Below are 27,879 nucleotides of genomic sequence, written 5' to 3'. Positions count from 1 at the left end.
TTTAAAAAGGCTGCTTTATCATGCATGAGGCCATGAAGAAAGGGGACACTGCAAGGTGCTGGCACTGATTCTAGGTTTTATCAGGAGCCCTTGCTAGAAAGACACAGAAGATATCGAAAAACTCAGTTTCAAAATCAAGGTCAGGGCCAGCAACTCTAAGAACTGAGCATTAGACCAGATAAATTTGGGTCATATTATCTAGTCTCTCCTCCCCCCCAATTTTCTCACTTGTAAAACAATAATATAACACCTACTGCTTAAGCTTGTTGCAAGGGTCACCAGGACTTGTAACTAACCCACGCAACAGCCTTGAACAGTGGATGCCATGACACATAGCAGGCTTTTATGGAAACAGAAACTATTAGTTTTATATTATGGCTATTAGTAATCAAATGTCAACATGTTAATATGGTACCTATGCACAGAACTTCACCTATTTAACACAGTGCAGAACAGATTAAGCTACACTGAGCCAAAAGTAGGATCTTAAAACTGATACGGCTTGACTTTAAAACCTATAAACTTTTATTTCACTTGATTCTACTTTGTTCTATGACTTATACTGCCAAGTGAATTTTTAGTATGCTTGTAATACAAGATAAATTTTGATGCATCTTAAAGAAATCCTACATTTCTAAGCCTGAAGTTTATAACTATACAATTATAGAAATAAGACACCATAAATAGGCAGAAAGATAAATATAAGTAAAAATATCATGGGAGGAGAGGAATGCAATCATTTTGCAGATATACTTAGAAATAAGACTGAAGTACAAAGGCTACTTTTCACATATTCCATTAAAATACTGGCAGGCAAAAAAAAATTTTTTTTTTTGACAGGCAGAGTGGACAGTGAGAGAGACAGACAGAAAGGTCTTCCTTTTCCATTGGTTCACCCCCCGATGGCCGCTGTGGCCGGTATGCTGCGGCCGGCACACCGCGCTGATCCGAAGCCAGGAGCCAGGTGCTCCTCCTGGTCTCCCATGCAGGTGCAGGGCCCAAGGACCTGGGCCATCCTCCACTGCACTCCCAGGCCACAGCACAGAGCTGGACAGAAAGAGGAGCAACCGGGACTAGAACCGGTGTGCCGGCGCAGCAAGCAGAAGATTAGCCTATTGAGCCGCGGCGCCGGCCATGGCAGGCAAATTGTAAAATGAAAGAACTGAACAACTTTCTTTCAAAAAAGAATACCATCACCACACACATATTATATACTATTTACAAAGACTTCAAAACAGCATTATTATATTGCAGAAATACATTATTTTCCATAAAGAAATTTTTAATCAAAATTCATCTGCAAAGTTAAAAACATCAATTGCATCATGAAGTTTTATGAGAAAGACAAACAGAACAGGTAGATGTGTATAACTTGTCCTCTGCTTAGCCACACATGCTAAGCACTATAGTAACTAGAAAGGTTCTTTCAGCACCAAATTGCTCAGCAAAAATGCATTTTTTCAACTGCAACAGACTGTTACATATTAAAACTGACCAACAAGCATATTTGTTCAGAGAAGCTTTAAAAGAGCCTAAAGACACTAGAGCATAAGGATGTACCTGTAAACACTGGTCTGAAACCAAGTTACAGTCCCTGTGAAACCACAAGATTCTGTATTATATACTCACTCAATCACTCTGATCATTTCAAAAAATTGAGAAACACATAAAAGGTGAACCCCAGGAACAGATTAGCAATATATATTAAAATGTACACAAGTAGTTCAAAAAGCAAAGTTCATATTTGGAATTCCCAAAGAAATCAGAACAAGCAGTACCATAGTCACTAACTTGAAAAAATTTCAGTATTACCTGAATCAGCCATAATAATGTATTTCCCCCCCTCCCAAAAACCATCTGAGTAACCGTTACTTGGAAATAAATCCTTACCGGCATAGGCTAGTCTAACAATAGTAGCGTCATCCTGGGCTAAGTGGGCTATGCCTGGCAGAATGTATTCCGGATAGATATTGACATCATTGCGGGGAACCTCTTTGACAAGAGCAAGGACTTTGGTCAAAGTTCTCAAGGCTTCAGCCCTCACCCTAGGAACAGAGTCATTACTGAAATGCAGAAGATAAGGTGTAATACGATCCAAAAGGATTTCCACACTTAATCTTGGGGCCAAATGGAGAATAAGTTCCAAGGCAGCAAGTTTGGAATCACAGTATTTGAGGGTCTGCAGGCAAGACGTTATGACTGACACCAAGATAACCAGCCCACTTTCCCTAGGCTCTCCTTCCGTTTTTTCCGGGAGATCATGGCCACAGAGATTGTGAATAATGTTGCCCAAATCCTTCCGTATAACCAGAATACGCTCATCTGCAGAGAGAAATGTTTCCTTGGCAAATTGGGCCATGTAGGGCTGAAGAAAAGTGTAAAATATTTCAGGAAAAGCATTGCCACGTTGCTGCTTTAAGTAATCCTCTGCTTCTAATCGTTTATCTGGCTCACGATGAATCATCTGAGTTACCTATACCAAAGGGAGACAGGGAACAAAAATAGACTTGAGACCACAAGTTAAAACCAAATGAAAGCCACAAATGCAATTTACGTGGAATTTAAAAAATTTTTAGATAATTCTGACTATTCTCCATCATCATCTGCCACACTACTTTCAAAAACCTGATTTCTATTGGATATGACTGTACCATAGTCCTAGAAAGCTATGGGAAATAATATATATAGTGTGGAGCCAGTGCTATGGCATAGCAGGTAAAGAGACTGCCTGCAGTGCTGGCATCCCAGATGGGCGCCGGTTTGAGTCCCAGCTGCTCCACTCCCAATCCAGCTCTCTGATATGGCCTAGGAAAGCAGTAGACGATGGCCCAAATCCTTGGGCCCCTGCACCCATGTGGGAGATTAGAAGAAGCTTCTGGTTCCTGGCTTTGGATCAGCACAGCTCCAGCCATTGCAGCCATCTGGGGAATGAACAGCGGATGGAAGACCTCTCTCTTTCTCTCTCCGCCTCTGCTTTTGTGTAACTCTGTCTTTCAAATAAATAAATAAATCTTTAAAATATATATAGAGAGAGATAGTGCGCATTACAGATGGCCTCGACACAGAAAGAGAAGTTTATATCCTGTTCAGTATTCCTCATCCTTTAAGATAAGGAAATTTTGTAACCCATAACTAAAAGATTCCTAAACATTTCTTAACAGGACACACTACTGAGAATCTGAGGAAAGCAACAGATCTTCTCTACAGAAAAATGTATGCACACAATTTCTACATACAAAATTACAATTCTGGAAGGGATCACTGAAATCCATTTATGTATCCCAGGTTAACAGTTCTGGTTTAGGGGCCAGCGCTGAGGCATAGCCTAGAGGGTAAAGCCACCGCCTGCAGTGCCGGCATCCCAAAAGAGCACCAGTTCAAGTCCCGGCTGCTCTACTTCCGATCCAGCTCTCTGCTATGGCCTGGGAAAGCAGTAGAAGATGACCCATGTCCTTGGGCCCCTGCACTCATAAAGGAGACCAGGAAGAGGCTCCTGGCTCCTGGTTATGGATTGACACAGCTCCAGCTGTTGTGGCCAACTGGGGAGTGAACCAGCGGATGGAAAACCTCTCTCTCTCTCTTTCTCTGCGTCTCCTTCTGTGTGTAACTGACTTTCAAATCAATAAATAAATCTTTAAAAAATAAAAAAAAAGAGTTCTGGTTTAAAACCTTATTGCTGGAGCTGGTGTTGTGGTATAATGAGTTAAGCCACTGCCCACAACACCAACATCCCTGATAGGGGCCTGTTGGAGTCCCAGCTGCTTCACTTCCGGTCCAGCTCCCTGTTAATGCTCCTGGGGAAGCAGTGGAAGATGGCCCAAGTGCTTGGGACCCTGCACCCATGTGGAAAACCTGGAAGAAGCTCCTGGCTTCTGGCTTCAGCCAGGCCTAGCCCTGGTGGTTACAGCCATCTGGGGAGTGAACCAGCAGATGGAAGATTTTTCTTTCTCCGTTTCTCCTTCTCTCTAACTCTTTAAAAATAAATAATTAAGTTTCTAAAAAAATAAATAAAACCTTATTGCTGGGGCCAGCATTGTGGCATAGCAGGTTATGCCACCAGCCTGCAATGCCAGCATCCCATATAGGCACTGATTCAATTCCCAGCTGCTGCACTTCTGATCCAGCTCTCTGCTAATGGCCTGGGAAAACAGTGGAAGATGGCCCAAATGTTTGGGTCCCTGCCACCCATGTGGGAGACCTGAATGAAGCTCCTGGTTCCTGGCTTCACCCGGCTCAGTCCCGGTCATTGAGCCATCTGAGGAGTGAACCAGAGGATGGAAGCTCTCTCTCTATAACTCTGACTTTCAAGTAAATAAAAAGTCTAAAAACAAATTTTATCACTAGAGCTGGCACTGTGGCACAGCAGGTTAAGTCATCACTGGCATCCCATATTGGACACTGGCTGAAGTCCTAGCTACTTCACTTCTCATCCAGGTTTCTACTTATGTGCCTGGGAAAGCAACAGAAAATGGTCCAAGTACTTGGGCTCCTCCTACCACACTCACGTGGGAGACCTGGTGTTCTGAGCTCCTGGCTTTGGCCTGACTCAGCCCCACTCTGCCACTGTAGCCACTGGGGAATAAACCAGCAGGTAGAAGATCTCTCTGTCTCTCCTTCTCTCTGCCATCCAGTCTTTCAAATAAACAAAAAAATAAAATCTTTAAATATATATATATAAAACCTTATTGCCCCAAGTTCAAAGGAATACCTGGTTTAGCTGTAGTTCTGGGACACATTCAATCAAAAAGGGAATGTATGGCTTAAACTTTCCAAGTAAGATAAAAGAGATATTAAATCTTGTGAACACTCAAAATGATATACCTAATTTGACTTTATCTATACTTTTTCTAGTATCATAGAGGATACTGTGATTTGAAACTCAGAGTTACACAGAGAGAAGAGAGGCAGAGAGAGAGAGAGAGAGGCAGAGAGAGAGAGAGAGAGAGAGGTCTCCCATCCACTGGTTCATTGGGAGTGCCCCAATTGGCCGCAATGGCCAGAGCTGCACCGATCTGAAGCCAAGAGCCAGGAGCTTCTTCTAGGTCTCCCATGTGGGTGCAGTGGTCCAAGGACTTGGGCCATCTTCTACTGCTTTCCCAGGCCATAGCAGAGAGCTAGACTGGAAGTGGAGCAGCCGGGTCTTCAACCAGTCCCCATATGGGATGCCAGCGCTTCAGGCCAGGACATTAACCCGCTGCGCTACAGCGCCGGCCCCAGGGATAGAAATTTCTAATATACATAATTTAATATTTCCTGGATAATCATAGTATATCAGTTTTTATTTAAATATATAAAATAATATCAAAATATATTTAGTTCTTTGAGCTTTCTATTTAATCTTAAGTAACATGGAGGAATCAAATGAACTAAAAAGGAAAGTGACTGAACAGAATTACTTTTACTATGGATCAAGCATTAAGCAGTAAACAAGCATACTCCTTTCACAGTTAAAAAAATATATTGGTCCGGGGCCGGTGCTGTGGCATAGTGGGTAAAGCTGTCGCCTGCAGTGCCAGCATCCCATATGGGCACCAGTTCCAGTCCCAGCTGCTCCACTTTTGATCCAGCTCTCTGCTGTAGCCTGGGAAAGCAGTAGAAGATGGCCCAAGTCCTTGGGCCCCTGAACCCACGTGGGAAACCCGAAGAAATTCCTGGCTCCTGACTTGGATCGGCAAAGCTCTGACCCTTGCAGCCAATTGGGGAGTGAACCAGTGGATGGAAGACCTCTCTCTCTCTCCCTCTCTCTCTCTCTGCCTCTCCTCTCTCTCTGTAACTCTTTCAAATAAAAATAATTAAATCTTAAAACTATATATATATATATATGCACAAACACACAAAATATAGACCCACTTCATTATTCAGCCAAAGTAACATAGCAAGTTTTATACCCAAAGACAGAACAGCAAGGTACACCAACTTCTTAACTAGTGTGTTCACTAAATATAAGCTAAAATGCCTTTCTCTGAAATGTTATTTTTTCACATTACCATTTTAAGAGAAATCAAAATATTTCCCTACCTTATTAAAGATTTTCTAAGCACACCATCATCTTCCCTGTGAGTCAGTCTTCATCATAAACATTAGTTAACATATGACTGACTTTCAAAAGATGCCCTCATACAGTAATGCAGACAGGCAGCTTGGGCCCCTCCCACAAAATGCCTCAAATTTGTTTCGTGATATGAATTTGTAACTCTATAGATCTCCCTCCAGAATTTCCCCAGAGTTCAGGGAGAAATGTAAAGCTACTTGCTTCTCTATGAAGTGGCCCTGTATGGCTGTATTATATTCCGTTCCTTCCTTTGAGATGCCCATTTCCTTCATTTTTTCTAGGAAGGCTCTATCCAGACAACTTCTCAAAACCCTAGCAACCTCCACATTTCCTTCCAAATTTGTCCAAAGCAGAGCTGAAGATTATAATAAGAAGACACACAATGGACTTCAAGTCAAATGAGCTCTGTGCCTAAGAAGGGGGAAAATAAATTTCTCCCACAAAAGTAACAATTCATTGTGCATATTAGTAACTATTGCTTTACTGCTTTATTCCAAATTTCCAACATTCCAGAGAGTTGCCTGATGCACAAATGCAAACAAAATCCTTTAAAAACTACATAGCAAGGGCCAGCGCCATGGCGCAGCAGGTAAAGCCGCCGCCTGCAGCACCAGCATCCTAAACGAGCACTGGTTCGAGTCTGGGCTGCTCCACTTCTAATCCAGCTCCCCACTGATGCACCTGGGAAAGCAGCGGAAGAAGGCCCAAGTCCTTGGGCCCCTGCCCCATGAAGGAGGCCCAGAAAAAGCTCTTGGCTCCTGGCTTCAGCCTGGTCCAGCCCTGGCCACTGCTGCCATTTAGGGAGTGAACCTGCAGGTAGATCTCTTTTTCTCTCTCTGCCTCTCCTACTCTGTAACTCTGATTTTCAAATAAATAATATTTTTTTAAAAAAAAACTTTGCAGCAAATATTTGCTAATATAGTTACCAATTCTCTGATACTGCAATCTTCAATTTTATTTAACACTTGTTCTGGGAAAAAATGTCCATTTCTATAAGCCAACAGTTGAGAGAGATCAAACAATGGTACACCTTCAGTAAAAAGTTCAGCAATCACACAACCTGGAAAACAGCAAATATAGGTCCATTAGAAATCAGATGCAAGATATTATGTAATATAGATCAAGAATTCAGAAAACTCATAAAATTCAAAATGTAAAACCAAAAGCAAACTGAATTAGAAATTTCAATGCAACATACAACTAACGTCAAGCACATAGGGACAATGTTTACTGCCCAATCATCAGTTTCTAAACTATAATGTCAAAAGGGGTCACTTTTCCTGCCTCTTAAAAAAGCTTACAATAAAATTACTTCTCAATTTTATCATTTAAAAGGAATGTGTATATAATATACATACACATTTATATACAAAGATTAAAAAAACCCATAAGAAAGTTTTCTCCTAAGAACAGATTTCTATAAGAGCTTTAAAATATTCATGGGAAATTTACATTATCTTTTAATTCCATTTCTCTATGAACTTTTTTGAAGCCTCCCCTCCATATTTACCATTAAGTAGTTATTAGATGCCTCCTACACAGCTGGTACCAGTAGTACATAAAACAGATAAAATCCCTATCCTCTTGAGGTTTTCATTCCAGTAAAAGACAGAAAGAAAACCAGTGAACAAACATAAAATGTGATATGCTAAGAAGTGTGGCTGTAAAATTAGAGAGGGAAACAGAGAGAACTCAATTATATGCCCTTATATAATCTTCAAAACAGAAATTTTAAGAGTGGCTACAAACAGTTTTATTGAATCATGATACAACATCCATTTAACAAGTCTTACAGAGTTCTTCAATAACTTTATCTCACAACTTTGGGTTTTCTGGTTCCTCTGCCTTGAAGTATCACCTCAACTTCTCCAGTACACATGGAGCACTACAGATTAGACCTATACCACGCTATAAAACAAGACTCAGCAAGCTTAAGAGGGCTAAATTATACTAACTATGCCTTTCAAACAGTGAAATGAAATAAGAAATCAAAACAGGAGAAATTCTGAAAAATTCACAGATTCGTTCCTACATAACTAGTGGACCAAAAGAAAATTAGAAAACACTTTGAGACGAGTGGAAATGAAAATACAACAAACAAAAACTACAGGATGTAAGGAAAGCAGAGTAAATGAATAGCTATAAACATCTATATATATATATATATATTTTTTTTTTTTACAGGCAGAGTTAGACAGTGAGAGAGAGAGAGAGAGAGAGAGAGAGAAAGATCTAACTTCTGTTGGTTCATCCCCCAAATGGCAGCTACGGGCAGCACGCTGCGCCAATTTGAAGCCAGGAGCCAGGTGCTTCCTCTTGGTCGCCCATGCGGGTGCAGAGCCCAAGCACTTGGGCCATCCTCCACTGCCTTCCCGGGCCACAGCAGAGAGCTGGACTGGAAGAGGAGAAACCGGGATAGAATCTGGAACCCCAACTGACACTAGAACCCGGTGTGCCGGCGCCGCAGGCGGAGGATTAGCCAAATGAGCCATGGCGCCGGCCAAACATCTATATTTTCAAAAAGCACTCAGACAGGTGCTTGGCACAGGGGTTGAGGTCACTTGGAACACCCACATCCCATACTGGAGTATGTGGGTTCATGTCCCAGTTCTGCTTCCAACTTCTTGTTAATGCACACTTCACAAGGCTCAGGTACTTGGGTTCTTGCCAACCACATGGGAGACCTGGACTGAGTTTCCAGCTCCTGGCACCTGTCTGAGCCACCCCCAGCTGCTGTGGGCATTTGGGCAGTGAACCAACAGAGGAAAGATCTGTCTCTTTCTTTCTGCCTTTCAAACAAGTTTTTAAAAAATAATATTAACAAAAGTCTTTTAAAAAATAAGAGAAAGGAGCTCAAAATAGTAACTTAACGATATATAAAAAAAGAAAAGCAAACTAAAACCAAAGCAAGCAGAAGGAAAGAAATAATAAAGATTAGAGCAAAAATTAATGAAATAGAAAATAAGAACACCAGAGATAAAATCCACAAAAATCAAGTTAATGCTTGGAAAAGACCACCAAAATTAACAAACCTTGTCTGTGAAGTCAAGCTACTAAAATTAGGTATGAAAGGGGGATATTATTGGGACCAGCGCTGTGGCTCAGCAGGTTAACACCCTGGCCTGAAGCGTCGGCATCCCATATGGGTGCCAGTTCGAGCCCCGGCTGCTCCGCTTCTGATCCAGCCCCCTGCTATGGCCTGGGAAAGCAGTAGAAGATAGCCCAAGTCCTTGGGCCCCTGCACCCATGTGGGAGACCCAGAGGAGGTTCCTGGCTCCTGGCTTTGGATCGGTGCAGCTCCAGCTGTTGCAGCTATTTGGGGAGTGAACCAGCCGATGGAAGGCCTCTCTCTCTCTCTCTCCCTCTCTCTCTCTGCCTCTCCTTCTCTATCTGTGTGTAACTCTGACTTTCAAATAAATAAATCTTAAAAAAAAAAAAGGGGGGGGGGATATTATTATCAACCTTTCAGAAATAAAATAATCTTAAGGAAATACTTTGAATATTATATAGCAAACTTGACAAGCCAAATGAAACGGATTCCAAGAATACACATTACCAAAATGATTCAAAAACAAATAGAAAATCTAAATAGATCTAGTGATCAAGAGCTTGAATAACTAAACTTTCCACACAAAGAAAGCACAAGCTCAGATGGCTTAACAGGCGAACGACTGAACACTCATCCTTAACAAACCCTCCCCCCAAAAAAGAGGGAAGCCTTTCCAATTCACTCTCTGAATCCAATATTACCCTGATTATCAAATCAGACAAAGACAGGACAAGAAAGCTACAGACCAATATTTCTGATGAATACACATAGAAAAATCCTCAAAAAATAGCAAGCTAGATTCAAGACTATATATCATAACCAAGTGAGATTTATTCCAGGAATGCAGAAAAGTTCTATAAATGAAAAAGCAGGCCAGCACCGTGGCTCAATAGGCTAATCCTCCGCCTTGCAGCGCTGGCACACCAGGTTCTAGTCCCGGTTGGGGCACCGGATTCTGTCCCGGTTGCCCCTCTTCCAGGCCAGCTCTCTGCTATGGCCCGGGAAGGCAGTGGAGGATGGCCCAAGTCCTTGGGCCCTGCACCTGCATGGGAGACCAGGAGAAGCACCTGACTCCTGGATTCGGATCAGCACGATGTGCTGGCCGCAGCGGCCATTGGAGGGTGAACCAACGGCAAAAAGGAAGACCTTTCTCTGTCTCTCTCTCTCTCACTATCCACTCTGCCTGTAAAAAAAAAAAAAAAAAGAAAAAAGAAAAAGCATTTAGTGAGTATACCATATTAATTGTTAACTAATAATGGTGAAAAACAAGATTATCTATGCAGAAAATATTTGCAAAATCCACCTTACATGATAAAATCACTCAACATCTAAAGGACACCTATGAAAATCCCACAGTTAACATCATACTTAACAGTGTAAGACTGAAGGCTTTTAACGTAACATAAGGAAAAAGACAAAGATGTTAGCTATCACCACTTTTATTCCATGTTGTACTGAAGGTTCTAGCCATCGAGAAAGTGAAAAGGAAAATACACAAACAGAAGAAAATATTTGCAAATCATGTCTCCAATAAGACACTTGTATCTAGAACATACTAAAATTTTTCTTGGCGGCCAGCGCTGTGGCACAGCAGGTTCAGCCACTGTCTATAGGGCCAGCATGCCATATGGGCACCAACTGGAGTCCTGGCTGGTCCACTTCTGATCTAGGCCCTTGCTAATGGCCTAGGAAAGCAATAGAGGGTGGACCAATCCTTGGGGCCCTGCACCCACACAGGAGACCTGGAAGAAGCTCCTGGCTCCTAGCTTCGGCCTGGCCTAGCCCTGGTTGTTGCAGCCATTTCAGGAGTAAACTAGCAGATGGAAGATCTGTCTCTCCTCTCTCACTTTGTAACTCTGACTTTCAAATAAATAAATAAATCTTAAAAAACAAACAAAAAACGTTTTCTTAAGAGGTGGGTGTTGCGGTGCAGCAGGTTAAACCACTACCACCTAGGTTACCTGCACCCCCTATCAAAGGGCTGGTTCAAGTCCTGGCTCCTCCATTTTCAACCCAACTTTCTACTAATGTGCTTGGCAGGCAACAGATGATGCCCAAGTATCTGGGTTCCTGCCATCCAGAAACTGGGAGATAGTTCCAGGCTCCTGGATTTGGCTTGGCCCATTACCAGCTGTTGTGAGAATTTGTGGAATGAACCAGCAGACGGAAACTCTCTCTCAGGCTCTCCATCTCTCAACATTATTCTGCCTTTCAAATAAATAAATCTTTTAAAAAAAAAAAAAAACAACTTACATCCCAATAGAAATAATGAAAAAAAATAATTTTAAACACAAAAGATTTGAATACACCTTTCTCCAAAGAAAATATATGAACTGACAACAAGCATATGAAAAAATGCTCGGGGATGGCACTGTGGTGTAGGGGGTTGAGCCTTCATCTGCAGAGCAGGCATCCCATGAGGGTGCCAGTTCAATTCCCAGCTGCTTCTTGCTAATGCACCAGGGAAAGCAGCAGAAAATGGCCCAAGTGTTTGGGCTCCTACACCCATGTGGTAAACCAGGAAGAAACTCCTAGGCTCCCAGATTCTGTGTGGCCCAGCTCCAGCAGTTGCAGCCATTTGGGGAGTGAACCAGCAGATGGAACACCTGTGTGTGTGTGTGTGTGTGTTTTTCTCCCTCTCTCGGTAACTCTGCCTTTCAAATAAAATAAATAAATCTTTTTTTTTTTTTTAATTTTTGATAGGCAGAGTGGACAGTGAGAGAGAGATCTTCCTTTTGCCGTTGGTTCACCCTCCAATGGCCACCGCGGCCGGTGCGCTGATCCGATGGCAGGAGCCAGGTGCTTCTCATGGTCTCCCATGGGGTGCAGGGCCCAAGCACTTGGGCCATCCTCCACTGCACTCCCTGGCCACAGCAGAGAGCTGGCCTGGAAGAAGGGCAACCGGGACAGAATCCGGTGCCCCGACCGGGACTAGAACCCAGTGTGCCGGCGCCGCAAGGCGGAGGATTAGCCTGTTGAGCCACGGCGCCGGCCAATAAATCTTTTTAAAAAATGCTCAACATCATTAGTCAGTAGGCAAATACAAACAGAAACTACAATGAAATACTACTTCATACCTCTAGAATTGCTACAACCAAAAATATAACAACAAGTATCACTGAGGATGTGAAGAACCTGGAGACCTCATACGCTGCTGGTGGGAATGAATGTAAAATGGCACAGCCACTTTTGAAAACAGTTTGGCAATTTCTCAAAATGCTCAAGATGGTTTACTATATAACCCCACAATCCCACTCCTAGGTATATTCTAAGACACTGAAAACCTAGGTCCACACAAAAACCTACACATGAATGTAACTGCAGCATTACCTAATTTATCCAAAATGTGGAAATCACAATCTCCATCAACTGATGATGAATGGACAGATAAAATGTGGTATATCCATATAATGGAGTATTATTCTGCCATAAAAGAATGAAGCATTAATACATGCTACAACATACTAAGTGAAAGCAGCCAGTCACAAAAGGCAACACATGATTTGATTGCATTTACACACCAAACAGTTACCAAATGGGTATCAAGAGATAAACTGTGCTGATCAGCAAACGTACTTAAAAAGTTCTTCCCATAGTTTTCTTATTGGTGGCAAGGGATCAAAAAAAAAAAAAAAAAAAGGTAACTTACAAAACGGAGAAACTCTGGTTGACTAGGTGGTCAAATTATCTCTAACAGAGATCACCTGTCTCCAGATGTGGTTTTTTAAAACCATGTCACTTACACAGTATTCTTACTGAAAATAATAACCTCAATCTAATCATGAGGAAACATAAAAACTCAAAATGAGGACTATTCTATTAAAAAACAAAGGGGTTGGGGACCCGCGCTGTGGCGCAGGTTAATCCTCCACCTGTGGTGCCAGCATCCCATATGGGCGCCAGTTCCAGTCCCGGCTGCCCCTCTTCCAATACAGCTCTCTGTTATGGCCTGGGAAAGCAGTAGAAGATGGCCCAAGTGCTTGGGCCCCTGCACCCGCATGGGAGACCGGGAAGAAGCACCTGGCCCCTGGCTTAGGGTCGGCGCAGCTCCTGCTGTTGCAGCCATCTGGGGAGTGAACCAACGGAAGACAGACCTCTCTCACTGTCTCTCCCTCTCACTGTCTGTAACTCTACCTCTCAAATAAATAAAATCTTTAAAAAAAAAAAAAAAAGAAGGGGGGGTGAGGTGACACAGAGTGCATGTAAAAAAGCTGGTGAACATTAAGTTAATACTCTAGCAACAATGCACCAATGCCAATTCCTGACTTTGATGTGGTTACAATATTTTTTTAAAAATCAACATTGAGGGGTAGGCGCTGAGGCACAGCAGGTAAACCCACTGCCTGCAGTACCAGTATCCCATATGGCTGGCAGTTTGAGTCCTGGCTGCTCCACTTCTGATCCAGCTCCCCACTAATGTGCCTGATAAAGCAGAGGAAGATGGCCCAAGTCCTTGGGCCCCTGCACCACGTGGGGAACCTGGAAGAAGCTCCAGGCTTCTGGCTTCAGATCAGCCCAGCTCCAACCATTGCTTACATTTGGGGAGTGAACCAGCAGACGGAAGACCAGTCTCTCTCTCTCTCTCTGCCTCTCAAATAAATAAATAAATCTTTAAAAAAAAAAAATCAACATTGAGGAAACCTGTGAAGCATTCTTCACTGTTTTTGCAACTTTATTAGTCTACAAAATAAAAACAGTAGGAGCCAGTGCTGTGGCAAGCGGGTAAAGTCACCCACTGCTGGCATCCCATATGGGTGCTGGTTTGAGTCCAAGCTGTCCACTTTCAATTGAATTCCCTGCTAATGCGCCTGGGCAAACAGTGGAGGATGACCCAAGAGGTTGGGCCCCTGAACCCACGTGGCAGACCTGGATAAAGCTCCTGATTCTTGGCTTTGTCTTGGCCATTAAGGCCATTTGGGGAGTGAACCAACAGATGGAAGATCTCTGTCTCTACCTCTCTACGATAACTCTGACTTTCAAATAAATAAATAAATCTTTAAAAAAAGTATAAAAGTAAATTTAAAAAAATCTAAGAGAAAGCATTCTTCAAAAAAGTGTCAATGTAATAAAAGAAAATAAAAAGTTGTGGAAATGTTCCATAATCAAGAGGTTGAAGAGATAAGACAACTAAACATAACACCTGACCCTAGATGAGGTCCTGTCCTGGAACAGGGAAAGTGCTACAAGGCACATTACTGGGTCAAACACAAAATTGGGGTAAAAAGTATAAATTACTACATTTTTGTCAATGTTAATCTTACTACAGTTGATAACTACATTCTGTTATATGACAGACTATCCCTATTCTTGGAAAATACACACTGAAAATTTCAACGTACATAACTCATTCCCTTGGCAACAGTTACTACTGATTTCCCAAATCTGCATCTCCGTTACAAATTTCTATGCACCAAACTCTTATAACCAACTGCCTACTGTACATCTTCTCCTGGCTATTCCCAAGACACCTCCAACTTAACATTTCTAAAACAGACCTCACCGTCTTCCCATTTCTACGTGGTTCTTCTTCCTGGGTCTCCTGTCTCAGTGACCAGTATCATCATCCAGTTTCCCAAGCGCTGGAGGAAGAACTGCTCATGATTTCATCTTCAATCACAAACTCCTACCACCTATTAATTATCTTTTTTTAAAAAAAGATTTATTTATTTATTTGAAAGTCAGAGTTACACAGAGAGAGAAGAAGAGGCAGAAGAAAGAAGTCTTCCATCTGCTGGTTCATTCTCAAAAGGCTGAAATGTCCGGAGCTGGGCCAATATGAAGCCAGGAGCCTGGAGTTCTGGTCTCCCACGTGGCTGCAGGAGCTCAAGCCCTTGGGCCATCTTCCACTGCTTCCCCAGGCCATAGCAGAGAGCTGGATCAGAAGAGGAGCAGCTGGGACTCGAACCAGCACCCATATGGGATGCCGGCACTGCAGGTGGCAGCTTTACTGGCTATGCAACAGCACCGACCCCTCTAATTATTATTATTATTATTTTTTTTTTTTGACAGGCAGAGTGGACAGTGAGAGAGAGAGAGAGACAGAGAGAAAGGTCTTCCTTTTTCCGTTGGTTCACCCTCCAATGGCCGCTGCGGCCGGCGCATCTCGCTGATCTGAAGCCAGGAGCCAGGTGCTTCTGGTCTCCCATGCAGGTGCAGAGCCCAAGCACTTGGGCCATCCTCCACTGCCTTCCCAGGCCATAGCAGAGAGCTGGCCTGGAAGAGGAGCAACCGGGACAGAATCCGGCACCCTGACCGGGACTAGAACCCAGTGTGCCGGCGCCGCAGGCGGAGGATTAGCTTATTGAGCCGAGGCGCCGGCCCCTACTAATTATCTTTTAAGCACTAGGTCTCTTCATTCCCAACTCTGCCACAACCTTAAGCCAGTTACAATCATGCATTACCTAGATTGTGGCAATTTTCTCCTAACTATTTCCCTGCCTCCACTGTAACTCCCCTGCAATCCATTTGCCATGCTACAGCCAATGTGTTGTCTAAAACACACATGAGATAGATTAGCCTAGGCATGTCAGACCCTTTCTGATTTGGGCTTTGCTTCATTCACAGCCTATGTTCCAGATATACTAAAGTACATGAAGTACCCCTACACCTGAGTGCATCATGCTCTAGCCTTCGTACAAGCAACACCTGAAACCCTACTCCTGTAAAAGCAGGACCCAGCCTCTTGTCTAGCCTGCTTAGCCCAACGTGTCCTTTATCAAAGGAATTCACTGACTTCAAGGAGTGATACAGCTGGCTCTACAAGGTTCTAATCACCACACCCAACCAGTCATTTGCTTCTCCAACAGGTAAGAACTTTGATGGCCAGGACTGTCCTGGGGTAATTTGTGTAGGGGAATTCCAGATCCAGGTAGAATGTAGCTGCCACCTTCACGTAACCTCCAGACTGACTGGAGCCCACCTGGGCAATCGTAAATTCCCTAAAGAGCATGGCATCACTGACCAATCAAAGGAAGGTCATAAGCACCGCTGACAACCAGGAATCTGGACATGAACTGATCATGCACCTCTCACCCCCAATTTCATTCTATAAGAACCTTCACCCCTAACTCCTCAGGGAGCCCAATCTATAAGAACCTTCACTCCAGGGCCAGCACTGTGGCGTAGCAGGTTAACGCCCTGCCCTGAAGCACCAGCATCCCATATAGGTGCCGGTTCGAGACTGGATGCTCCACTTCCGATCCAGCTCTCTACTATGGCCTGGGAAAGCAGTAGAAGATGGCCCAAGTCTTTGGGCCCCTGCAGCCATGTGGGAGACCTGGAAGAAGCTCCTGGCTCCTGGCTTTGGATTGGTGCAGCTCTGGCCACTGTGGCCAATCAGAGAGTGAACCAGCGGATGGGAGACTTCTCTCTCTTTCTCTACCTCGCCTTCTCTCTATGTGTAACTCTGACTTTCAAATAAATAAATAAATCTTAAAAAAAGAAAAAAAGAGAACCTTCACCCCTAACTCCTCAAGGAGCCTGGGAATTAAGCAATAACTACCCAGCTCCTTGCTCTGTGCTTTGCACTAAATATCTACTTTCTTCTACCACCCTGACGTCAGTGATTAGTCTTCTGTGTGTTGGGCACGTGGATCAACTTTGGGGCTTCTGCAGCAATGCCTCCAACTAGTTTGGGGTGTTGTTTGGCAACACATCCTCTGCCTGAAACAAACTAGCTTACCAAAACTAACTCCCAATTATCTCTCAGTTTTCATCTTAAATGTCACCCTCTTAATAAAGAGGTCCTTCTGTCCCTGCCTTTCTGCCCAACACCTCATGGTGACCATACCAGCATCCTACGCTTATCACCACCATAATAAACAACAAAGCAACAAAATGTCCTTTTTCAATATCCAACTCCGGGGCCAGCGCTGTGGCGCAGCAGGTTAACGCCCTGGCATGAAGCACCGGCATCCCATATGGGCACCAGTTCAAGACCCAGCTGTTCCACTTCTGATCCAACCTGGAAAAGCAGAAGAAGACAGCCCAAGTCCCTGGGCCCCTGCACCTGCGTGGGAGACCCGGAAGAAGTTCCTGGCTCCTGGCTTCGGATCGGCACAGCTCCAGCTGTGCCGGCCAGTTGGGGAGTGAACCACTGGATGGAAGACCGACCGATCTCTCTCTCTCTCTGCTTCTCTACTCTCTGTGTAACGCTGACTTTCAAATAGATAAATCTTTAAAAATAAATAAATAAATATCCATCTCCACATCAAGAAGCAGGAACTTGGAAAAGAGGGACATATACTATCCATCACCAGCACTGAAACAGTGCCTAACACTACGACAGAAGCATTCAAGTGTTTTTAAAGGTAAATGAATAAACCAATCTTTGCATTTTCTAGGCACTTACACAGGTCCAATGAAAGAATGTTTTATCTATCTGAAATAGTGCATGAGGACATACTGACAAATTCAGTATCTATGACTAAAAATAAGCTTCATGTCAAGACTTGACTATAAAAATACATACACAGGGACAGGCATTTGGCCCAGCAGCTATAGACATTGCTTAGGATGCCCCATCCCACATCAGAGTGCCCCGGTTCAAGTCCCGGTTCCACTTTCTGATTCCAGTTTCTGGCTGATGTGCACCGTGGGAGACAGGTGATGGCTCAAGTAGTTGGGCCCCTGCCCTCCAAGTGAGTTCCAAGCTCCTAGTTTCAGTCTACCCAGCCCAGCCCAGCCCAGCTCAGCTATTGCAGGCATTTGGGGAGTTAACCAGCAGATGCTTTGTGCATGTGGGCCCCACCTTTCAATTAAGTTTTTAAAATTTAAGAAATATATACACATGCTGGCTTAGCAGATCTAACCAACTCACATACCTGCTGAAAAGATGTCCATTGCTCTTTTCAACTCTCCTCTTGTTCTCTGATTGCTATTTAAGTCCACAAGTGGAGTTGAAGGATCTCTCATATATTCTAACTCTGTGGCAAACATCCCACCATCAACAAAACGTTCAGGAGCAATATAGCAAGTTCTTCTCCGTGAAGTGTCAAAGAAATAGTTGAAATCTGCTGGATTGTCCTCTGGAAGATAAGTGGGTTTAAAACTGGCGAAATCAGTTAGAAGAACCCAATTCCAGCTGGTGACCATCACATTTTCAGTCTTGATGTCCCCGTGACGGACCCCGGATTTATGTGCCTGGTCCACAGCCGTCAGGATCTGGAAAGCGATCCAGCGCTTCTCAATGTTATTTAAGAACGGCCGCGTGCTGATGCGATCGTAGAGGTTGTCTCGGACATACTGCCTGAAGAGCATAGCTGCTTTCTCAGAAGCTTTTTCTGCCGCCTTCTGGAAAGGCAGACAGTTCTGTGCAGAGTGGAGCCGGATTTTCAGCTCCTCCAGCTCTTGTTTATAGCTCGTTAGAGGCAACGTGGGATCCTGAATCGCAAAGACCTTCACGACCACCAGGCCTTCTCGATGCTTTGCTCGAGCAACTTTAAAAAACCGAGTACTTCCCAGGCTCTTATCATATTCAAAGTCATGGATGTCCGAGAAGTAACTCTCCACAGACAGGATCTGGGAAGGAGCAATGCCAGCAAGTTGATTTCCCATAATGGCAGGCACGTCTGGTTCAGTAAGTTGAGATACAACACCTATCAAAATATATGAAGAAAAAAAAAAGACTAAGAAGCAATGAAACATTTTTTGGTCTCTTACAAACAGATACACCTTATTTCTCTTCTACTGGGACCTAACTTTCTGCACAGCCTGAATATCCCACACCCATTTATTTTTAGAAGACCAAAATGGAGGGATCAGCTTTGTAGCATAGCGGGTTAAGCCTCCGCTTGCGATGTCAGCTTTCCAAATCGCAGCACTAGTTTCAGTTCCAGCTGCTCCACTTCTGATCGAGCTCCCTGCTAATGTGCCTGGGGAAGCAGCAGCAGATGGCCTAAGCACTTGGACCCCTGTACCCATGTGGGAGACCCGGATGGGGCTCCAGGTTCTTGGCTCTTGGCTTCAGCCACTTGGGGAGTGAACCAGCAGATGGGAACCCACTCGCTCTCTCTCGCTGTCACCTGCCTTGCAAATAAACTAAATAAACCTTAGAGCAAAAAAGAAGGCCAAGATGGGTGGTGTGCCTTCCTGTTGCCCTTTCGGCAGCTGAACTACATCTAAACAGGTCCCTTCAACACTAAGACAATATTTTAGAATATTTATTGACACTTAAAATGCTTGTATAAATACATTTAAAAACCAAAATAAATTGATACAGCAAAATAAACTGATTTTTAATTCCATGTCTCCACAAATTTTCTCAATTATCCTCGTATTAATGAGCCTTAACTATACACGTTCAGTGCGTTACTTGGAGCTATGAGGGTTACAAAAGTACTGCATGGCACAAAGTTTAAAAACTTGTAGTTGTTTTCTTGGTGATAAAAATCGGATACATTAAAAATTTAAAACTCTGGTGTGCCCTCCCAACCAGCTAAAGGAAGAGTTGAACCTCTCTCTAGGGTATAAGGACGGGGAGAAACCCTTCCGGAGATCTTAAGCAAGCCCAAACACACACTTGACAAACGCAGCCCAAGGTTCTCCTAACTCAGGCTTTGCGGGAAATAAAAGCCACACACACACACACACACACACACGGCCTGGCGCACAGAGAAATATTTACCCTAGGCCTCTGGAAAGTGGCAGAAATCGCTCAGTAGCTCACGAGGTCATGGCAGGTCACTTCGGGCCTGGGAGGGCAAAGGCGGCAGCAGCCCGGAAAGTTGTCTTCCTTCAAAGACAGAGAGTGGGGGACGGGAGCAGAAAAGTCCCAACCCCCAGGAGCCCCGAAGTTCGCGGGGTACAGAGAAAGCTCCCGGGGACGCCCTGAGACTCCCCCGCCAGCTCCCGGCCCTGCCCCGGGGGCCCGGCGTTCCTGGGCTCCGTCTCCCTCTCCCGGAGTAGCCGAGCAGACCCAAGCTGCCGCCTCCAGGGTCTGCCCGCCGGGCGGGGAGGTGGCGCCCGGGAGAGGGGACCGCCAGGCGCACGAAAACACCACTTCTACAACCGCTGCAGCTCCAGCAAACGCCGAACTCCCGGGAAAGCTGCCGGTCTGACCTCACTTCCTGTCGCGGAGCGGAAGTGACGCAAAACGAGGCCGGCGGCAGAGCGAGGGTGGGAAGCTGGTTGCTAGGAAACGAGGAAAGGGCGGGGCGGCCTCAAACCCGGAGAGTAGAGGAGGAAGAGGAGACGCTCTGACCTCGTTGGGTCACCCGCCCGGCGGGTCACCCTTTGTCCCCGAACTCTGAGGCTTCTGACACGCGTCAGAGTCTACTAGAATACCCCCCGGATCCCAGTGCGAGTTCTTTAGAGGCACGCACAGGCCTCCCAAGCTGGGTATTTTAAGAGCATTGAGATATAATTTACATGCCGCAATGTTCAGCTGGTTAAAATGTGCGCCTCAGTGGTTTAAATATATTTATAGTTATGCAGCCATCCCTATAATATAATTTTTGAGCTTTTTCATTACACGGTGATGAAACCCGAGACCTTTATTGCTGCCTCTCCATGCTCCCAGCTCCCACCCCCTCCCCAGCCTCAGGCAACCAGGCATCTTCTGGACATCCTATTTATGTGGTGTGGGGCGTGTGGCTTCGTGACCCACTCCTATCACCATGCATAATCTTTCTTTCTAATGTTTAGTTATTCTCGGCTACTTGAAAGGAAGCCTGACAGAAATAGAGATCTTCCACTCCCTGGTTCACTCCCCGAATGCCAACCACAGCCATGACTGGGTCAGCAGAAAGCCTCCAGGAGGCTTGGGGGAGTCCAAGCACTTAAGCTGTCAACTGCTTTCCTTCCCCTCCCCCTCCAGGGCGCATTAGCAAGGAGCTGGATCAGAAGCAGACTACCCAGGATTCAAACCAGCACTCCACTGTGCGTTGATGGCATCCCAAGCAGTGACTTAGGCTGCTCCACAACACCCACCCCAGCACAATGGTTTTGAGGGTTATCACTATTGTGGCTTGTGCTACTACTTCATTTCCTTTCCCTGTCAAATATTGCATTTCATGAATACATTGCATTTTATTTATCCGTTTGTCAGTTGATGGGCATTTGGGTTCTTTCCACTTTTTGGTTATTATGAATCATACTGCTATGGACATTTGGGCATAAGTCTTTGGGTGGTCATTTGTTTTCATTACTCTTGGGCAAGTTACTCATGGTAACTTTACATTTAACGTTTTGAGGAACTGCCAGACTGTTTTCCAAAGAGCCTGCACTATTTTACATTCCCACCAACAATGTATGGGGGTTCCAGTTTTCACACATCCTTACTGAAGCTTGTTATTATCTATCTTTTTCATTACAACCATCATAGTGTGTGTGAAATGATGTCTCATTGAGGTTTTGATATGTATTTTCCAATGTATTAGCTTTTCTTTAAAAAAAAAAAGATTTATTTATTTATTTGAAAGACAGAGTTACAGAGAGAAGTAGAGAGAGAGAGAGAGGTCTTCCATCCGCTAGTTCACTCCCCAGATGGCCGCAATGGCCGGAGCTGTGCCAATCCGAAGCCAGGAGCCAGGAGCCAGGAGCTTCTTCCTGGTCTCCCATGTGGGCACAGGGGCCCAAAGACTTGGGCCATCTTCTACTACTTTCCCAGGCCATAGCAGAGAGCTGGATGGGAAGAGGAGCAGCCAGAACTCAAACCAGCGCCTATATGAGATGCCAGCACTGCAGGCCAGGGCTTTAACCCACTGAGCCACAGCGCCAGCCCCTAGTTTTTCATTATTTTAATGAAAATACTTGGCTGGAGCCAGGTAGAGGAAAAGAAAGGTATATTTTGATTTACAGTTTGGAGGTTCGCAGTTCAACATCAGGTGGAGCATATGGAAAGAAGCCCTCATGCAGTGAGCCGGAAGCAGGGAGAGGCACTGGAAGTATGGTCTTCCTCCATGTCCATGTCTCTCTTTATAAAGCCATTGAAAAAAAAATTTTTTTTTGACAGGAAGAGTAGGCAGTGAGAGAAAGAGACAGAGAGAGAAAGGTCTTCCTTTTCCGTTGGTTCACCCCCCCAATGGCCGCTGCAGCCGGTGCACCGTGCTGATCTGAAGCCAGGAGCCAGGTGCTTCTCCTGGTCTCCCATGCAGGTGCAGGGCCCAAGCACTTGGGCCATCCTCCACTGCACTCCCGGGCCATAGCAGAGAGCTGGACAAGAAGAGGAGCAATCAGGACAGAATCCGGCACCCTGACCGGGACTAGAACCCAGTCCTGGTGTGCCACTGCCACAGGCGGAGGATTAGCCTATTGAGCCGCGGTGCTGGCCAGCCATTATTTGATCATGGGCTCCATCAACCCTAGTATTCTAAACCAGTCACTTCCCAAAGGCCCCACCTTCAAACATCATAATTGGTTCACGTTTCCACCTAATTTATCAACTATTAGCATTAATCCATTAATTGATAACACAAGACTTTAGGTTTTGGGAAGCCAACGCCTATTCACCTAATGACTAATGATATTCAGCACCTTTTCCTTGTGTTGGTCATCCTTATATCTTCTTTGGAGAAATGTCTATTTAATCTCTTTATCATTTTCAATCAGTTCTTTTTATTATTGAGGAGTAAGAGTTCTTTACACATCTGAACACAAGTTCCTCAGCAGAGATATGATTTGCAGTTATTTCCTCTCTGTTGTCTTTTCGCTTTCATGTCCTTTGAAGCCCAAAATGTTTTCATCCTAAACTGGATTTTTTTTTTTTTTTGCATCTTCTCTGCACATCCTCTCTTCCTTCCTTCAGGCAGCTGCCCACTGGATCCCTCAAGCTACCAAAGTGGAAGCCATTAAATCGTCCTTGACATCTTCCTACTTTCTTCCTCCATCACCCACCAACTTCCTTCCATCCATTGATCACCTGTTCCTGCTAAGTCTACCTGCAAAGTATGCTTGAACATATCCACTGCCATTTCTTCAGGGCTTGGGCCAAGCAACTACCATCATCATCACCACCATCATCATATTGTTTAGATTTTGAAACCTACAAAACAGACATTTCCCAACCACAATATTAATTTCTACACTTCTTCAATGAGCTCTGGGTCATTTATTGTTTCATTTTATGTTCTTAAGTTTCTGAATTATAGATCCAACTTCATTTTTTTCTAGAGATGCTCAGTTATCCAAAAATGTTAACAAGTAATTCTTTTTCCCCACTTATTTGAAATGACATATTTATCATATATAAATGGCATATATATGTATATGTATATGTGTGTGTATGTGTATATATATATATATATATATATATATTTGGGTCATCTGCCAAACTTTCTCTTCTGTCCATTGAATTGTCACTTAATTCATCTGCCAGTAATGTTTTTAAAATTACACAATATTAGGATAATCTTTTATGTACTACAATCGTAGTTATCAAATGCCTATACTTTTAGGATATCCTCACTTTTAGGCTAAAGATAAAAATCCTCATGTTGACCTGTAGACCCTGTGTGATTTAACCCCTGCCTACCTCCACCAACATAGCTGGCCTCACTCAGTGTCTCAATCCCCGTCATGGGCCTTCTCTTTGTTCCTAATTTCTCCCCACCACTAGGCCTTCATATGTACTCTTCTCTCTGCTTGCAGCACTAACTCTCCTACTCTTTAGCCAAACCTTCTCATCCCTCAAGTTTCAGCTTAAGTGCCAGTATCTCAGGAAGGTCTTCCCGACCCTTCCCTATCGTATATTTGCTTAGACCCTGTACTTTTTCTTCATAGCATGTATTGTAATTGAAATCATTTAATTGGTGTGGGGGTAATGGTTTGTTCGACATGTTTTCCCATGGGACTGTAAACTCCTTAAGAGCAGCAGCTGTGCGATTCTTGTTCACCAGGGTGTCTTCAACACCTAGAACAGTACCTGACACATGGTAGACACTTCACAGATTTTCATTGTACCAGTAACTGTGGCCTTTGTCAGATTTGACCCATAAGGAATCAAGTCATGAGATCCAAGGACTGGGAATGTCTGAAGCATTTATAAAAATTGCTACACTTAATTAATTATCAGATAACATTTTAAGATTATGTCTGTAGGGTCAGTTGTGGTGGAATGAGAAGGCCATGCCAAGCTGGCCACTGGCAAGCGAGCATCAATTACTCAGGAATGGCTTTGGAAACCGCCTGGCGACAGGCTGTGATTGGATGGCTTTGGAAACCGCCTGGGAACAGGCTGTGATTGGATGGCTTTGGAAACTGCCTGGCGACAGGCTGTGGTTGGATGGCTTTGGAAACCGCCTGGCAAACTGTGATTGGTTGGGGCATAGACCCAACCCCCCTTGACAGGATTGGCTGGTCTTGGCTATATAAGCTGTTGTACCACCTGAAATAAACGAGTCTGTGGGCTGCTCGCTTCAAGCCTGCTTTCACCCGACTCCCGGAGTCTGTGTGGTGACTCCGCGCCTCTTGCCCCCAACTCGCTGCTCCTCTCAGAAACGAACCCACTGCAACATCGTTGAGAAATCAACTGCAACAGTCAGTGTTGTGGTACAACAATTTAAGCTGCCACTTGCAACACTGGGATCCTGTGTGAGTGTTGGTTTAAGTCCCAGCTGCTCTATTTCCAATCCAACTCCCTGCTCATGTGCCTGGAAAAGCAGCTGATGATGGCCCAAGTGCTTGGTCCCCTGCCACCCAGGTAGGAGACCAGGATGGGGTTCCAGGCTCCTGACCTCCACCTGATCCAGTCGCAGCCATTGTGACCATATGGGGAGTGGACCAATGGATGGAAGATCTCTCTCTCTCTCTCTCTCTCTCTCTCTCTCTCTCTTTCTCTGATAACTCTGCCTTTCAAATAAATATATAAACCTTTTATAGGGGCCAGTATTGTGACATAGTGGGTAAAATTGCCACAAATGATGCTGGCATCCCCTATGGGTGCCAGTTTGTACCTGGCTGCTCTACTTCTGATCTAACTCCCTGCTTAATGGCCTGGGAAAAGCAGCAGAAAATGGCCCAAAATACTTGGGCCACTACCATCCTCATGGGAGACCCTGATAAAGCTCCTGGCTCCTGGTTTTGGCCTGGCCCAGCTTCAGTGTTGTGGTCATTTGGGGAGTGAAGCAGCAGATGGAAGGTCTCTCCCTCTGTGTGTGTGTGTGTGTGTTTCTCCCTCTCTGTAACTCCTTCAGATAAATAAATCTTAAAAAAAAAAAGCTTCCATAAGAAAAGATTGTTTGTACTCAGACTCTGCATACCGAGTATATAAACACTTTAGACCTATCTCCAATAGAGAAATCATGCCATAGAAATATGGCAAATCTGTGTCAATTCAGATTTTCCTGCATTTTTCCCATTTGTATTTTCCCCACTACTACATTAATATTAATGAAATAACTCATGGAATACTTTTGACGCCTCTTATTCTCTTTGATATTCTCTCTCTCTCTCTCTCTCTCTCTCTCCTCCTACCTTCTTTTTTTTCTGTAGCAATCAGGCCTGTCCTTGGGTGGCTTTTCTCATCTAGCCCTTTGAAAGAAAATAACATTTAAAAAATTGCTTGCTACTAATTAAGTAAAAATAAGAGATCCAGGAAACACCCATCCACCTGCTGGCCAACAGCCTCATAGATGCATTGTGGCAGTGATGGCTAATTGTCCCTTTCCACAGAAAACAGATTTTTCTGGAAAGTAGTTCTTTTGTGAGTACTACACTGTCCAGCCCTATCCCAGCCCTTGCATCTCAGTGGGACCATTTGACCAGCTCTCACTGTGAAGTTCAAGTGGAAATTGCACGTTTCACTTCCAATCACAGCAGTTGAGGCGAAGGATCTCCAGTCTGAGGCCCTGGTAATGCCAGAGCCACAGAGGACTAGAGCCTGTGTCCCTGAATCTCAGCCTGTGGGAAGATAACCCCGTTAAACAGGCGTCCCCGCTGAGAAGTTATACAGAAGCTAAGGCCAGCTCCTGTCATAGTGATCCCATTAAGTCCTTGAGTCTGTTCACTGCAGTGGGTAAGCCTGACCTTAGGCAACATGTTCTTCCCTGATGTCTGCTCATTCGCTCCCTCTTTGGGTTATTTTCCTGGCCAGTGCACTTGCCCTCCTGTGAGGTGCCCACATGGACTCTCTGCTCTCCTTGCATTCAAGAAAAGGCAGTGAAGAGAATTCCTGATGTAAAAACACCTTTCAGTTAACAGTACATATTGGCTCTTATTTTAAAGATTTATTTATTTATTTATTTAAAAGGTATGGTGACAGAGTGGGAAAGAGAGAGAGAGTTCTATCCACTGGTTCACTCCCCAAATGGCCACAACAGCCAGGGCTAGACCAGGCAGAAGCCATGAGACTGCAGCTCCACCTGGGTGTCCTGCATAGGCTGCGGGGGCCCAACTACCTAGGCCACCTTCCAGTGCTCTCCCAAGCACATTACCATGGAGCTGGATCAGAAAGGCAGAACAGCTAGGACTCAAAGGGTGCTCTGGGTGCTCTAATATTGGATGCTGGTGTTGGAAGCAGCGGCTTCCCGTGCTGCGCCACAATACCAGCCCCATATGGTCTCTTAGAGAATGATATCTATTATTACTGTATTATCATTGTGCCCAAGGAACACGCAAATTACTTTCTGCATTAAAAAGGGGGTAGAGAGGGGCCGGCACTGTGGCACAGCAGGTTAACACCCTGGCCTGAAGCACTGGCATCCCATGTGGGTGCCAGTGAGTGTTTGTTCAAGATCAATTATCTTATTTTTTGTAGTAATTTCATATCCTGCAGGCTTATCCAACGATCAATCCCAGACAATTTCCCTCTGCTTACCTCTATGATAGAGGCTATGAAAACTGAGTACTTATTTTTCTGGATTCCATTACACTGAAGTGTGGTCATACTATACACTGCTGCCTAGTAAGATAATAGAAGTGTACTGGCACGACCAATTTTCTGCTTGAGACAGAGAGAGTTTCTCTCTACTGGTTCACTCCCCAAGTGCCTGGAACAGTTGGAGAGCAAAAGTCAGGAACCAGGAATGCAATCCAGGTCTCCCGTGCCCTTGGACTTACCAGGACCGCCTCCTCGGGTGCAAATTAGCAGGAAGCTGAAATAGGGAGAATTGGGACTCAAACCCAGGCGCTCTGATATGGAATGTGGGTGTCCCAAGCAGGGGCTTAGCCACTAGGCCACATGCCCGCCCTCCTCCAGCCTTGGTACAGATGCAACACCCAGAGTTTCAGGAGCCACAATGTTATTACAATTCCAGAGGAATGAGAAGTCAGAGTAGCAGCAATGCTGACCCTGATAATAGCCAAGCCACCGAACCAATGTCAACAACTTTGATCCCAGACTTTAACTATATGAGAACAGAAAACATTTGTTTAAGCCACGGTGGGTTGCATTTTCTGTTGTTTGTAAACCAAGATTTCCTTTAACAGATACAGCACTGTACAAAGTTAATGATATTATCTTCTTGTAGAACCTTAAAGCCACTTAACTCCAGGGGCATTTCTGCACAGTTTGCGATTACACTGGAGATGGCTTTCGGTATTACAGTCTGACCTTTGCAGGCCTCTTTGTTTGTAGCAGTGGGTATGCCCATGTGGCCTGAAAAATAAAATGAACTCCACTGCCTTTCCTCCGTGTGTTTCTGGCAGCAGCTGAGTGTGGTTTGCTTGCAGGAATGAAAATGCCCCTGAAATGTTAATCGATTCAGCCGGACAGGACTTGCCACACTGGAAGTCAGAATCATGATGGTTTTTGAGGGTGATGAGGATGGCCTACCGGGAAGAATCTGGGCGTGATGGGTGTGGTTGTTTTTGATTGTTCTGCTTTGCTTTTAATGAACCTCAG

At 44.5% G+C, this 27,879-nt stretch overlaps 1 protein-coding gene across 1 annotated transcript in view; it reads right to left on the bottom strand.

Moving 5' to 3' along the window:
• The window catches only part of PIK3R4 (phosphoinositide-3-kinase regulatory subunit 4), a 69,813-nt gene extending 49,649 nt beyond the window's left edge, over positions 1–20,164 (bottom strand). Inside the window, exons 1-4 of the mRNA XM_062214835.1 lie at positions 19,726–20,164; positions 17,924–18,697; positions 6,979–7,112; positions 1,891–2,473 (exon numbers count right to left, since the gene is read on the bottom strand). Coding sequence (XP_062070819.1) covers positions 1,891–2,473; positions 6,979–7,112; positions 17,924–18,656 — 1,450 coding nt within the window. The 5' untranslated portion in view covers positions 18,657–18,697; positions 19,726–20,164. The remainder of the gene's footprint in view (positions 1–1,890; positions 2,474–6,978; positions 7,113–17,923; positions 18,698–19,725) is intronic.
• Positions 20,165–27,879: the final 7,715 nt, after the last annotated feature.

This window comes from Lepus europaeus, chromosome 2 (assembly GCF_033115175.1).
Source record: "Lepus europaeus isolate LE1 chromosome 2, mLepTim1.pri, whole genome shotgun sequence".
Classification (NCBI taxonomy): Eukaryota; Metazoa; Chordata; class Mammalia; order Lagomorpha; family Leporidae; genus Lepus; species Lepus europaeus.
The sequence above is the reverse complement of the archived record's forward strand: the minus strand, read 5'-3'. Positions and strand labels throughout refer to the sequence as shown.